This window comes from Apis cerana, linkage group LG5, assembly GCF_029169275.1.
Source record: "Apis cerana isolate GH-2021 linkage group LG5, AcerK_1.0, whole genome shotgun sequence".
NCBI classification, from domain to species: domain Eukaryota; kingdom Metazoa; phylum Arthropoda; class Insecta; order Hymenoptera; family Apidae; genus Apis; species Apis cerana.
Window position 1 is genome coordinate 11,961,419 of NC_083856.1, and position 16,094 is coordinate 11,977,512.

Sequence of the window (16,094 nt, forward strand, 5' to 3'; positions counted from 1 at the left end):
TCGTAATCGACGGAAACTTGTTCATCCCCTCCCTCGCTTCCAGTTGGCCGTTAAGTAGTACGCCCGTAAAATTTAATGATCCACTGGCTAGCTGGCTGGTTGGCTGGCTGCCGCGATTTCGACGCGGATTCGATAAATAATCGGAGGGGGAGGGGTTGATAGAGTAACGAGGCCGCTTCCCTTTTTTTTTTTTTTTTTCGAATATCCGCGCCTCGTCGATCGCCTGAAATGAAATCGCTCGCTCGATTCTCGAATAATGGCGGATAAAATGAAAAACGATGAGAAGAGGTTCCTTTTTTTTTTTAACATTTTTGCTTCTTTTTCAGAGGAAGGCTGCGTTATTATTATTCCTCCCCGACGCTCTTGACCCCCTTTCACGATACGGAAATTTTTTTATATATCCGGCTCGAGTCGGATATTCGAGCAGATTTATCTCTTTTTTTTTTTTTTTTTCAATCAGGATAAATCGATCGATTATGAAACTTGATTAAGAAACGGATAATGGCGGGTTATCGTTGAACGTTATTGCGCATTATGCAAAGATTAATTTTGTTTTGTTTCTTGGTACACGGACGGCGTTCCGGGAAGGATGGTTATGCAACGATAGTTGGATAAATGGGAAGTAATAATAGAGATAATGAAGGTGGATTTAGATTTAGAGGCAAGTTCGAGAAATTATTCTCTATTCTAGAAATATATATGTATATCCTTCCTTGATATTCGATACTCGATACGTGCGTGCGAGCGTGTATCGCTTTAACGATACATCGATTATCCGGGTCACGTGGCTTTGATTGGAATTCGTTGATTGATTTTTCCATCAGAGAGATCGGTTCACCTCTTTGTATCAGATATTAATAATCGACGGTATCGTAAAGCTATAACAACTTATAGTACATCGAATATCGTATCTTTTAAATTTAAAAAAGAAAAAAGAAAAACTTTCCACCCTTGAATCGGTAAAAAATTGTAAGGTGAAAAAGAAATTTTTTTAAAAATTGAAAGTTTTTTTTCCTCCACGATTACAATTTTCCACGACGTTCCGTAACGGTATATATATGTATATTTGAAATGCATAAAAACACATTTTCCGCGTAAAGTTGTTACGATGAAAAGGTAATAGCCAGCAGCTATGGGGAGGATTTTGTTTGCGGAATTCGAGCTGTGGTCGCGGTTGATTAAATTTCAAACTTTTCTCTAGCGTTAAATGAAATCTCGCCGCTCATTAAGATCAAATAATTGGCGGCCAACGATGGAATCGTCCCGTTGTTTCCTCGAAACATAAAAAAATTCGTTCTCGCGGAAGAAGAAGAAGAAGAAGAAGAAGAAGAAGAAGAAGAAGAAGAAGAAGAAGAAGAGGAGGAGGAGGAGGAGGAGGAGGAGAAAGAGGAAGGAGAACCTCTCATTGAAGTTTGCATTCACTTCTTTGGCCCGGAGGAGATTTTCCACTCTTCCCCCATCTCTTGGATATCTTGATCTGCTTAAAGAGGTGAAGAACGATCCATTGGAAGGAGAAATAGGTAGGATAACCGCATTTCGAATAATACTTGTTGGACTCGGACAATTTGCCGGATCACTCTGTTCTTCTTTCTCCACGCTTTTGCTTCAATGTTTATCCGATTTGCGAATTGTTTTTTTTGTTTCATTAAAGGAATAGTTTCGTGAAAATGAACGATATTCTTCGATTGGAATTTAAAATTTCACAAATCGTTTCACATGATTGTGAAAAGTCGAGTTCGACAAATTTATATTATTTTGTCTTCGTCTTTGACTGATCTTCCGAACACTGTTGATACATTTTCTCCGTAGACTTCGCGAAAATTTTTCCTCGCTTGAACAGCATTCTCACCTTTTTAATAATAAAAAAATAAAATGCCGAAATCACATACAAAAAAACACAAGAATCAAATAAATTTTTCTTATAAATAAGCCACGAAATGCCAATTTACAAAATATAATAATGACAACACGGTTTAGAATGAAGTTGGTTGGATAAACGTTCGACTAGTGACGCTCGTGTGAAGAAACGAAATTATTTTCCGGACAGCACGGTTTAGAATGAAGTTGGTTGGATAAACGTTCGACTAGCGACACTCGCGTGAAAAAACGAAATTACTTTCCAACTAAGAAACGTAGTGCGTATCATAATACATCATCGATGCTTTAACATAGACATTAGAGCGTATTAGGAGGCAGAAAATAAAAGGAAGGAAGAAGGAAATTATTCAGAGACGTTTTAAGCATGATGTAAGAGTAAAAATGAGGGAAAAGAAGGATTTACTCTTCTATTATATCGCCTTTAATCTTACATTACCTTAATAATAATATACAGAGCTTAGTAACTGCTTTGTAACAGCATAACACACCTTAATATCACCCTTTCTTCCTTCCATTATCCCAATTTCTCGTCACCTACATTCCCCTTCCTTTCCTAAATCTATCCCTTCCTACATCGTTCCCTGTTTCCATACGCTTCCACACGTGTTACCATCCAAAGCTAACTGTCTCTGGCCATTGTTACACGAATTAGAATTCGTTCCCTTTATCCCTCTTGTTGCAAATTAATTTTAACCGATTAAAATATATTATTTTAATATTTATCTTGTGACAAGAGTATTTTAAATTTTCGTTTCCTTGTATCGTTGGAATTTATTGTGGAAAAGGATGGACAACAATTACAATTATTTGAATAAGGAAAATTCGCTGATAGATCAACTTGTCGATTATTATTCAACTGGAAATGATAAAAATTCTCTTCGATGATTATATATGAATGAATTTTGTCTAATTTATTTAATTCCATTTATTAAATTCTGGCGAAATTTTACGAAAGCACGATAAATTGGTTAAGATATTGAACAATATTTGAATATCGAATAATATTTTTTTCTTAAAATTTTTTCGTTACTTTTAAAAATATTAAATTATTCTATAAATTCATTTTCCTCTTTATTATTTAATTAAAATCATATATTAAACGTACGTTTAAAAATTATGAAAAAATATAATTAAACTCTTTTGTTTCAATCTTTTCCCATTTTTTTCAATAAGAATGTCATATTATAAAATTTCTATAAATTTTCATTAAAATATTTTTCGAGATCGATCAATTCGATATGATCTTGAAAGATACTTTAATGAAAAACTACAAAAATTTTATGCGATACTATATTCTTATCGAAAAAATGCAAAATATCGGAAACGAAAAAATAATTATATTTTTTCATAATATTTAAAGATAAAATTCCAGATAATCTGATATTTCACTTAATAATTCTCAAATTAGCAAAAAAAAAAAAAAAAAAAACTCTACATTTATTCCATTCTGCTACACTTTTCAATTTCCATAATTATATTTGTAGAATTCGAACATTTCTGAAAAAGTAATTATACTTTTTCAATATTTAAAGATATATTGAATGTATGATTCCACATGAGATAATAATTCACCTACAATTCCTATCCTGCTACATTATTCAATTTCCATAATTAAATTTGTAAACTTTTCTGAAAGGTATTTTAAATGAAAAATAACAGAATTTTTATAGATGATATATTGTCCTTATCGAAAAAATAATTATTTTCAATATTTAAAGATATGTTCAACGTATAATTCTAATATTTCACTTACGATTCCTAAGGAAATTAGCAAAAAAAAAAAAAAAAAGAGCTTTCTATATTTATTCCATTCTATTGCACTATCCAATTTCCGTGATTATATTTATACTATTCGTGAACGTTTTAAATGAAAAGCCACAGAATTTGTACGGTATACATTTACCGAATAAGTAAAAACTTTTTCAGTAATCTAAGATACATATTCAATATTCCAATAGATGACCTAATATTTCACCTATCAAATTCCTAAGGAAATAATAACAAGAAAAAAGAGACTTCACATTCGTTTCATCGAATTGGAATGGAAGAAGAGCAACTATTCAACATTTGGCAATTCAATTTGCGAGACATCCTATGTCTATATTTATCCCATTCCCAACGCGAACGTTTCCCAATGCGGGCATAATTTTTCGCACGATCCACCTTTCCGTTGTCCGTCGGCTCGGCTGTAAATCGAGCGCGCCTTCCTTACCGAATGTACCGTCCCGACTCGAGCTAATTGAATCCTCGTTGCCGTATCTGATTACCATACACTTGTGTACACGACGAGAACGAAAAGGGAAGGGGGCGCGCGTGTCGTATATACGTCACCAGATCGCGCTCACGTCGAGATCCGTGCGACCATTCGTTGTCCAGCGGAAATGAAAGCCGGATCGGAGAGTGTAAAGCAAATTTCTTCTCATTTCTGTCGATGATCGATGCACCCGAATCGCGCGAAAAACGAGAAACGCGATGGCCGCGTTCGTCGCTCTCTCTTCTCAACGAAGAATATTTTATGGAGATGAGAGGGGAGGGGAGAATGGATCGGATCTTTAGGCGTGATGGATTGTCTCGTACGGTAAAGAAGGATTAAGAAACGTTCGTTGGAGAATCGATGGATGGATTGTTGTTCCACGGATTTCAAGTTTGTTGGTTTTTTTTTTTGGTTAATCGAGCAAAGATCGGGACAAGTTTGGATAATCAGGGATTGATAATTTACAAATATATTTCGTCATATGTATTTTTCACTTCACGAACTTCTTGCATTCGATTTCGAGTTTGGAACACCCTGTACATAATACGCAAGGCGGAGGAAGACATCGTCAGCAGGAATTCCTCGCTCTTGTCGTAAAACGGGGCGTAAAAGTGCGTGCAGAGTCAACTTGCATGCACGTTTTCTTAACAACGTACTTCGAACCAGCATACTTTTAGATTTTCGCTTCACAAAGAATCTTATATTTCATTTCTCTCTTCCCTTTTCAAAAGGGAAGAAGAAATATTCTTTTGACGCGAGAGAGAGAGAGAGAGAGAACTTTTTACTCTTCCTACCAGCCAACTCGAGGAGAAAAAAAAAAAAGAAAAAACTTGAGGACGTTCAGACGAGATATTATAATACGTTTGTTGGAAAATGTGCGACGATCGGAACGAGACTATGGAAATATGGTGGAAAATCTGGGCGGAAGGATGCCTAGGATTCCGAAATTATCTGGTATCGAATAACTGGGATCGACGATTATTATTAACACGACAACGTTTACAGGGGTAGTTCATCCCTATTCGTTGAAATATTCATCGTCGCATGCATTACGGAACATTACGACGGAGTCCCCTCCTCCCTCTTCCCCTACTCTCTATACGTTAAATAATTCATTATCTTATAATATTGGAATAGAGCTTGGCGCACGCATATATCGTATATCATCGTATCGTCGTCGCGTTTACGGCACGATGTTTATTCAAATCCTTGTTTTGAATCGATTTCGACAGGAGGATAAGAAACAATCTACCGCCCTCTTTGTGATATAATCCAGCGACACGGATCGATCGGAATCCGCTAATAAACGATTAAACGGTTCCCATTCGAGTACGGAAATATGGGATGTTTCAGAATTGCAAATCTGTCGAGTAATGGCGAGTAAGGAATGGTGGAAAGCGAATTATCCGTGGATTACGGTGATTTGTAAATTCGTGTTAAATACTCATCGAGGCGAGGAATCTGAAATAATAATTTTATAAATTTTTAGTAAATAAATAATAATTAGATAATAAATTAAGAATATAATCTTTTTATCACGCGAATTTGAAATTGAAATGTTACTCGATCAAAGATTGTGAAAAATGCATTTATGTTTATGTTACAAATAAATTGATAAATAAATCGATAAATAAATATATAAATAATTAAAAAGGAACAAATATATCAAAAAAATCTTTAAACAATTAAATATAATAGTGAATAAATAAAATTGGAAAAAAAAATAAAATATATATATATATATTAATATTAAATGTTATAAGAATGATTAAAAATTATTTCGTATAAAAATTTAGTTAAAGTGTTATAGCTCCGACCTGTTCGTAAGTTCGTTAACGACTGACTCTTTCTTCCGATCTGTCTTGTATTTATATATAGGGCAACCGTTACGAAGTTTGCCGAAAATAAACGTTCTTTCCCGATCGCGTTAAAATTGATTTTTCATGTATACGGATCAATAATTTAGCAATTTTTATTATTAATTTATAATTCTATACGATATATTTTGTTATATTAAACGCAATAACAATCAATATATTTTTAGAAATTAAAATTTTATTTCTCGATTTATATATATATTAAGATATTTTAAATGCTTAAATATTTTACGATAAAAATAATAGTTAGAATTAGCCACGAGTTAAATTAGCCGATGAAGTGACGAGATTGAAACGCATAGAAAGAATTTCTATATTTTTTTTCAATAAACAAAAATTTATAGATTCTTCGATATTTTATATTTTAAACCCAACTTTTTCTATTTTTTTTTTCTTTCTTTTATAGATAAAATAATTTTCCAACAAATTTCAATCTCCTTGATATTTTATTTCAAATTTAAAATTATATAAATATTAATAGCGTAGAATAATTACAAGACGTAGAGACTAACGAGATGTTCTGCGATATTACTTTATTTATGATTTTACATTAAAATTTAATATCGATTCCAATACGACTATCGACACACTGCTTGCTTTATTTTTAACTGTTACACGGAGAACGTCTCAGAATTTTCTCATTTCTCTCGAAATACCAATATTACAATCTTATCCAATGTTATATATCCATCTGAAATATATAACTGAAATGATAACTCTCGAGTTCTCTCTCGAGGTCACAGGACAAGGAGATGCATCGACTGTATACTTTGTAACCGTGGTTTTATTTACGGACAAGATGAGGTTCGTTGCATCATCATTCTGGAATCGCAATCCATCACGCCTGCGTTACGTTCATCTGTGATCGAGATTGTCCTCGAGTTTCCAAGATTCATCGTCGAATCTATTTTCAATCCGTTTAAAAAAAAAATCTATTCCCTCAAAGTTGCATCACCATCGATCGCTACTTCTATCCAAATTTCTCGTTTAATTTGCGCAACGAATGAGTTTTATTATTATTACTATTATTTTTTTTTGATCGATATTTGAATTTATTCCAAAGTTCTTTACCGAACCGTAATCGTGTAATTTCGATTTTGCTTTTTGCTCGAATAAGTTTCATTAATTGAAGCACTGTTGCATTATATAATTTTATTATATATTTATTATTTTTTTAATACGCAGCATTCATTTCATTTTGATCGCACAATCGCTATTTACAAATACGATTAACGAGCAATAATTCCTTCCTATCTCTTTCCTCAATCATTTTTCAAACGAGTCACGATCGATCTTTTTTTTTTTTTAATATTTTCTCATATTCATCTTTCAATCGGAACAATTACTTTTATTCGATGATTTATTCATATCTTTTTTTTTTTATTAAAATAAAACTGATCGTAAGATCGAAAGAAACGAAATTCGCAAATTCGTCTTTAACCGAGTAAACGGATCGGGTCGAAGTTGCAAATTGCAACAACAAGCAATTTGCCCGCGCGATAATCGAGGAGACTCGTTGCTCAATTCGAAAATTTCGGATCTAGTTTCGAGAGAAAATTGGTCTGAGAATCGATCCGCAAAGTATTCGCGAAACAAACGCCACTGCCTTTCGTGGCCTTCGAACCACGGTCTAATTAAACGCCTCGAAACGCTTCTCTTTGCCAGGAATTTCAGTTGTAAGGGAACGGAAATGAACAAACGTTTCGACACGAGCAGAGATTGGGCCGGCGAGTTATCATTGCACGAAACGATGACTGAACGAAAACCCCTTCGTCTGTAACCAACGAATGAAAAATAACGTGTACATTTTACGTCGTTTCCCCTCTGCAATCATATTTTACATTATATATATATATGTACACGTACATACCTTTTCTTTGCCTACGCTGATAAATGTTTGCAAAATTTGCAAACTGTTATCTCTCGGTTCCATATTATTTGTCCAACTCGTGTAACGTGTCCAAGTAGCACGAAATAATTCTTGTTTCTGGGAGAATAGTCTTGGAAACTACGTGGTTAAATCAACCGTCTGGGTCGCGTCGCTAACAATAGTTTATCATGGAAAATGTATACGATGCTCCATCGATCGACGGATCTCCACTTTTCGGGGGGAGATCTTTTTTCGAATTTTCGTTTCGTCCCCAAGTTCGCACTTTCCTCCTCTCATCCCACGAATAAATGTCCTTTTCTTGAAGAAAAAAGAAAAAAAAGAGAGAACGGGAGGGGAAGCTCGTTCCTTTCGAAAACGTGACGAAATAAAAGTCGCGTTCCCCGACCCGTTTGTTCCGTGGAAAAATATTCGAGTTGGCGCTCGTCGTTGTCGCAAGCAAACCCCGAACGCATATGAAATTCGAATGAAATATTTATATGTTTGTGGAAAACAGCTTTTTACTCTCCCTCCTCTCCCCGCGCGGTACGCGTTCACGTAACGGTATTCTAATTTCAAAGGAGATATTCGGCCATCTGGAAATCGCGATAATTTAACGCGGGACGAGGCCGAGAAATTACGTTGAACGTTTCGAAATCGTGTATCGTGCTCGTGGATATATAATCGTGCGTTAAAATAGATGAATGATAAAAAAAGCGCGTCGATCGTGTCTTCCTTTATCGTTGCTTACACCGAGATGCATATGTAGGTTCGTCATCCGCGATCGATATGGAAAATTTATTTAATCGTTTATGCGGCACACCGTTTTCTAACTCTCTTGTAAGGAGGGTAAATTGAAAAAAATATTTAATGCCGTCATATTTATGAATATTTAAATATTAAACTCTTTGAAATTCGAGAAAATTGTTAAAGGGAATTACTTGAATTATATATTTCGTTTTTTTTCATAATCAAGTCTCGTTTCGTATGATCGTGAACAGTTGAATTCGATAAATTCAATCTACGTCGATTTGCTCCGATCGGTTTCTTTATTTCATTTTCAACTTTGACTGGTCCAAATCGTCGGAACGAAATTTTAAAAATCAATTTTGACACTGGCAGCACTGTTGATGCACCTTGTTCACAAATTTCGCGTAGTTTTTCTTGCTTGAAGGCATTCTTATATTCCTATATTCTTTTCGTTATAAAAAAGTAAAATATGTTGAAAATGCTTCTTTCGATCTTGCATGTTTTATCACACGTACGAAGAACACAAACCGGATAAGAATCGAACGAATTTTTCTTATAAATAAACAAAATGCCAACTCTCAAAATATAATAAGAACACGGTTTAGAATGAAGTTGGCTGGATAAACGTTCGACTAGCGACTCTCGTGTGAAAAAACGAAATTACTTTTCGAATAACACGGTTCAGAATGAAGTTGGTTGAAAAACGTTCGACTAGCGACACTCGTGTGAAAAAACGAAATTACTTTCCGAACAGCACGGTTCAGAATGAAGTTGGTTGGAAAACGTTCGACTAGCGACACTCGTGTAAAAAAACGAAATTACTTTCCGGATAACCTAATATATATATATATTATATATATATTCAGAATCTCAAAAAGTTTAGATTAATTAAGCGACACAAAGAGCTTCTTTCTTCGAATCAATAGAAAATTCTTCTGTTACCGAGTTGATTGGATCAAAGGGAAAGAAGCGATAATTGGTGACGACTCGTGCTCGACGCTCAAGAAACACGTATCAAAAGGGATTGGAAAGGCAAATAACGCGTCAACGATTAGAGGATTATCAACGCGACAAGACCATTAACCGGTGGAGGGGGAACGACACGTTCTGAACCAAAGCTGCGGTTCTTCATCGGTGCTCGGTATAATTATCACTAATTACACGTCTCGCCGCCAGTTTTCGCGAGCCACCTCGCTTTCCCTTTCTTCCACTTTCCGTTAATAATCGTGAATTACAAGTGATAAATTAAAGCTCCGCTTAATTACGGGCTCGCGTGTCACCGCGACGGCCACCGCCGTTTCCCCGTGTGTATATTATGTGTGTGTGTGCGTGTGTGTATGCAACAATTTCCACGAGGAGGAAGAAAGCACGGAGAGAGAAAGAGAGAGAATGAAAAAGGGGGCAAAGGAGGAGAAATGGGCGCGTTCTGTGTAAAAGGAAGGAAATAAAGCGCGTACGACCGCGTTGAAACATTATTATTTGCACGAAGTTTTTTTCATCTGGCAGGATTAATGCGTAAACCGAGTAGGTTGGAAAGAAAAGGTTGGACCGTCCAGGTGACAAATCACCACTGGCCCTCGACGTTCGTTCGACGTCGTTCGCTCCCTCTCTCTCTCTCTCTCTCTTTCTCTCTTCCCCCTCTCCTCTAGAGCTTCTCTCGAGAAGAAATGCGTCCGAGTATTAACGTTGTCTACTGTTGGATGACGTGACGCTGCATTCGAAGAGAGATCCCATTGGGAGTGCGAAAAAACGCGTGAGTTTAACCAATAATTGGATGAATTGGACGAATCGAAATCTGTATTTAAAAAAGGGATGTTGAGGAGGGATGTTTTTGGCTCGAATATTTCGATAACGCTCGAAATTCTGGCGAATGGGGATAAACTGTTGGATGATATAAATAGCTCGATTGATCTCTTAATCCTTTACGGTTCAAATACCGTTTCGTCCACGTTATTAAAGATGTATATATGTATATACACGAGATAAAGTGGCCTATTTTAATCTTCTCAACCCCTTCACTGAGATTTCAATATGTTTACTTGCACCAACACATATACACATACACACACACACATTGTTTGGAATGAGAATAAAAAAAAAAGAACGGTAATAACAATTAGAATCAAATGGAAAACCGATAATATAGCAGCTCAAAAAAAAAAGCTCAATTTCTCTATCCTTTTATAATTCGTTATCGAAAACGAAATCGAAAACGAGGCCGTTAAAATTCGATCTATCGAAAAAATTAATCAACCAAATTTCGTGGCTTTGTTTAATTTTTCTATACGACGACGATTATACGAATTCGCGTGCTCGAAACCGTATCGAATCGAATCGACATTCCTCTCATCGTATACTCTGTACCAACTATTTGTATTCTCAACGGACGTAAACTACAACGTATCACGCCTTCCAGAATCGTAATTTCACATTTTTAATCTCGGCCTCCATGTTGACCGGATCTTTATCATTTTCCATGTTTCCCCGATTCCCCTTTCCTCACCACTACAATCGCAATTATCGTGGCATGGCCAGACACGGCCATAATCTTTCACTTTTTATAGTTTCCATGGGCACGAGCAAGATTCGTAACGTAACCTAACCTCACTTATGTACTCTTTGATGCACGCCTCGTTCTCATGCATACGACTGTTTCCCCCATTTGCCGAGAGAGTTCGTGAGAAGCAACACTACTTCTTCAATACCAAATCTTGTAATCGTATTTGCATGCGTGCAAGTCTTTTTTTCTCCTCCTCCTCCTTTCTCTTATGAATCTTATGCTGAATTATTTCTTGTGGAAGGTTTGTTAAAATTTTTTATAATTATTTGAGGTAGTATTGAATGTTGAATATTTACTTGTTCGATTAAAAGGTTTTCTTCGAAACAATTTAAGAAAAGAAACTAATAGTTAAATGAATTTTGATTTGAGACGAAATTAATCGATCCCAAAACAAAAATTTGTTTAATTCCTGATTTCACGAGTGATTTATTTATCGAGTGATAGTCATTTGAATGGATGTTTTTATTATAGTAAAATCTTCTCAAGAGTGTTCAAATATTTGAAAACACCGATTAAAAGATTAATCGGGATATTTTTGCCAAATATTTGCCAAATTTTTTTCAATCTCGCCACAATTGAGAATATCACCGCAAGAAAACGGTTCCCAAGGGATAGCACGTCGAGTGATGGATTGTTTTCCACCATCGAGGTGGGCGCATCTGTCCATCGAAGTAATAGGAACCGGAAGGAGGCCATCCAAGAGACGTCCACAGTAGTCGGATAGTCGCCAAGAACGATTATAGTAAACGGCCACTGACCACTGTCGGTTGGACGCCATTCGTGCCAGACACTCGATCACGGAATTCATACATAGCTCAACATTAACGTTCCAATTACTCGAACAATCCAAGTCGAATTAACATCCAAAAAAAAACCACAAAATTTTTCTCCAAATTTCTTTCCCCCTACATCTCTCCCTAAAAAGAGTTGCATAAATATTTCTCGACTCACGTTTCACCTTTACTCGCAATTTCTCACCATCGGTCACATCGAAAGGCAGACTCGAATTTTTCCTTGTACCAAATGGCAGGTTGAGAGAGAGAAAGATAGATAGATAGATAGATAAATAGAGAGAGGCAGCGCGCGGATCGGTCGATTTATTTCGTCGCGATATTCCTCTCGGTTTCGAGGGGAGGGGATCGGACTTCCGTCGCAGCCACGAAGACGAGGCGACGCGCACCGGCGAAGGAGGTGGTCCGCGACATGGGACGACAACGATGGAGAACGACTTGCGGCGGAGTTCCGCGAACAAACTTTAATTTCTTACGAGTTCGCGAAAGTCTTTCCAGCCGTGGCGCCGTCCTTACCACCTGCCTGGAGGGGGGGGAGAGGTGGCGGAGTGGGGGAAATGCAGACGAAACCGAAAAGTTTCGGCGAGCCGCTGCATACATACAAACGCGTTCTACAGGGTGTCTCATTAGTTTCGAAGCGATACGACTCCCGTAGATAACGATATCGTATCGATCGTGCAAAATGATATTCTTGTATTCTTATGATGGTTTATTTATAAAAAGTTCGTTTCTAACGACAGTTTGCTGGAGGCAATGTATATAAATTCGTAATGAAAAGAAAGTCTAATTGATCTCGTTTCTTCATCGTAAGCAAATTAATCTCTTTTTGAAATTGTATATAAATAAAAGAAAATAAGTAAAATAATTAATAAAAGTAAATAAGAAAATAAATAAAAGAAAAAAATGAAAAGAGTAAGAACATCTTGATTGAGGAGAGTTACGACGTTAAAATCGGTCAAAATTTTAAGTTCTGTTAATTTAAAAAAAAAAAAAAGAAAAGGAAGAAGAAACAATGCTTTCTTTATCACACTCTACCACGAAATGCGCCTGAATTACGACGTTTAGCAGGAATGAAAGAACCTCGTCCAGAACGAGCAATTCTCGATTGAACGAGTGGAAAAAGAGAGACGGAAAAGAAGCAGCGAGGGAGGAGTGGAAAATGGTCGTTTAACGGGAAGTTCGTGACAAAGGGGTCTCTTTGTTGCTAATCTTTCGGAATGTACACCTCCCTCCGCTTAGGATTTTGTTAAATCCCGCGCCGTTTTCTCTCGCGTGGCCCTGAACGTGTATTTACGATTTTATCGAGGCGGATAAACGCAGGAACATCGCGTAATCCCGTAAGCAACGTAGTTTTTTTCCATACCGTGCAATGCCACGCGACCGATAATTGCACGTGAATGTTCATTCGCTGCGAATTCTTTCGGATTAAATAAATTTTTGTCTCTTGTCCAGGTTTAAATAGTAGCTTTACGCTCCAATTACTGATCGAATTTTAAGCGTTAAGTTTAAACGCGTTTACTCTGGTACTTACGTTATTGGTAAAAACAAAGAAAAATAAAAAAAACTTCGTGCAAATTTTTTCTCATATGAGCGTGTATCTTATAAGATTCCAGAGGATAAAAAAAATGCAAGTATCGTGTTACGCGATAATTTGATAATTCTAATTTTCGATGTGTATTCTACGTGCCATTCTGTAAAAGATAAAAACGAAACAAGCTAGACAATGACTGTCACACCGCGATTGTATTATGCCGTGTTTTCCTCGTGAGCGTCTACAAGCGGAATTTTTGATATTTGAAGGAGCATGGAGAGTTTTATGCTAATGGAACGACACGGACGTAATGTCCCTAGCGCATAGTGTAAATGCATGCCACCGTATTTCCCGGTAAGACAGTCAAGAATGGTACACTAACGCCACCAGTGAGCGTGGGAGAGAGCCAGAAAGTCAAAAAGGAAAGACGCGCGTTGGCAAAATGAAACGAATCGGTAGCAGAGATGATGGCGCATGGAAAAGCAAACCGCGTAGGAAGCTATTATAGAGGCAGTTGGAAGGAGAGAGAGAGGGAGAGAGAGAGAGGAGAGAGGGAGAGAGAGAGAGGACGAAAAAAGTGAAACGATTACGAAGAAAATGAGGCGTCGCGGGAAACGTGGGTGAAATGAGCCGAATGGAGAAAGAAGACAACACGAAGAGTGTCCGTGAGGAAAAAAATGCCGGAGTAAGAAAAATGGAGCGACCACTAACGGAGAAAGGATAGAGAACTGTATAAACGTAAGAGAAAGAAAGAGAGAAAAAGAGAAAGAAAAAGAAGACGCGATGCGATACGATAAAATTCAAAGAGATAAAATGAACTGATGGAATCAAGTGAAAGCTCGATCGAACACGAACTAGTATCGATATGAATTCGTGTTCCAGAATTTTAAATCGATCGTTTGATTCGATTTTTCGAGGTGGGAGTTAGCGGTAGAATAGTCTCGAAGATCGATGCTTGGATTCGTATACGTACCTATCTTCATTCATGAGTGACGGAAGACAAGAACAGTGAATTTGTGAATTTTTTATATTATTTCTCTTTTATTTGAATTTCATATGTGAAACGAATATATGATGTTTCAATATGTGATCAAGAAGAAATACAACCCGATATAGGTTAAGAAAGTGTTCGATTTAATCTCGATCTTGTAAAATATTTATTCTCTAAATATTTTTCTTTAAAATAACAAATTATTTATATTACACATGGTTCTCAAAGATTACTGATAATCGTTCGAAATTCAGTCAAGATCGAATTCTCATGTTTGATAAAATTTAACTGATTCGAAGTCAACTGCTGCTCGCACGTGCAGAAACGAGAATTCTAAAAGGAGAGAGCGTTAAGGAAGTCCTAGCGTGAGTGAGCGAGACAGGGAGTGAGAAATGGTGGGGATGTGCGCGACGTGTGGCAGGGGACGCGTGGCAACACGCTTGCCGCAGCATCCGCGTGAAGTCAGTCGGCTGTCGGATCTCGAGCCGTGCAGGTCGTTTAAGAGTTTTTGTAGTTTGCGTTCGATTACTGAGACGCATGCTACGAACCGCGTGGTTATCACGTTATCAATCAAAGTTTCTGGTGTGTTTCGTTCAGTGCTATTTGATGTTATTTTTCATCGTCGTTGTGTGAACATTCCATTGAATTTTTCGACAGGCAACAAACAGTGGCTGGAATTTTTGGGGTGTACAACGTGACAGACAGGAAGATCATTGGATAACCAGACTACCGGTGAGTCAGCATGTTATGTTTATATGTTATGGTGATGTCGTTAAACACATCGTATGTCTATTTTCGACTCGAAACGCGATATCTCGTTGATTTTTTCCCATGTCAGATAATCAAATTAAAAATTTTTGGCCATTAATTCGTGACATCGTCCTCGTCATTCGTATCTTTTGTACAATGTCAAAAATATTCGAGATAAAATGATCAAATTTTGTGGCAAAATATTTACATATAAATTTGCGAGAAGGATAGATTATTTAGTTTTGATTTTTGACTCGGTTGACTCGGTTGAACTAGTCACGAATGAGGGCACGAAGTCACGAGTTTCTTTGCCAGTTAAAAGAGGAATCCAGACGAATATACATGTGCGTATATGTAAAGCTGCGATTGACATTGTGTGTCACACGCGTATACGTGTTAGCTGGTCATACACGTTTTGCGAAGCTTTTAGTATAGAAAAATATAATGGTGGAAAATCGCATTGTAAACATTTCGCACGTATATTTTATTAAATCCGCGTTGCAAATCGTTTGCCAGTGCTCGTTGACACGTGCATGTTAGGTTCAAAGAAATCCAGTTGAACGAGAGTTGTACGAAGTATGACTTAATAAACGCGAGAGTGACAGCCGGCATTGCAATTGCGTTGTGTCACTGGTCGCGTCATACGAGATATGTCCCATGTATTTCAACGTTCGTCGCCGCGGCTTCCCCCCACAACCGGTGATATAACGTTCAACAGGGGCCGAAACACGCTGAGTTGCACTCTGCCTCTCTCTATGTATACTTGTGTCCTGTTTTTATGCAGTTTCTGTGACGCGTCTTAAAATATGGAGCTCTACCAGAGTGCAATGTTATGCTGAGCCGAA

General features: G+C 36.9%; 1 protein-coding gene across 13 annotated transcripts in view; it reads left to right on the forward strand.

Moving 5' to 3' along the window:
• LOC108003281 (prolyl 4-hydroxylase subunit alpha-1) overlaps positions 1 to 16,094 on the forward strand; it is a 301,958-nt gene that overhangs the window by 123,024 nt on the left and 162,840 nt on the right. For 5 of the 13 annotated variants that reach the window (XM_062075347.1, XM_062075355.1, XM_062075346.1 and 2 more), the window contains one exon: positions 15,157 to 15,231. The exons of 4 other annotated variants lie outside the window; for them this stretch is intronic. In XM_062075347.1, coding sequence (XP_061931331.1) covers positions 15,157 to 15,231 — 75 coding nt within the window. Of the gene's footprint in view, positions 1 to 13,013; positions 15,232 to 16,094 lie in introns of those variants that run through there. 4 more of the 13 variants (XM_062075358.1, XM_062075357.1, XM_062075348.1 and 1 more) reach the window with 3 other exon arrangements.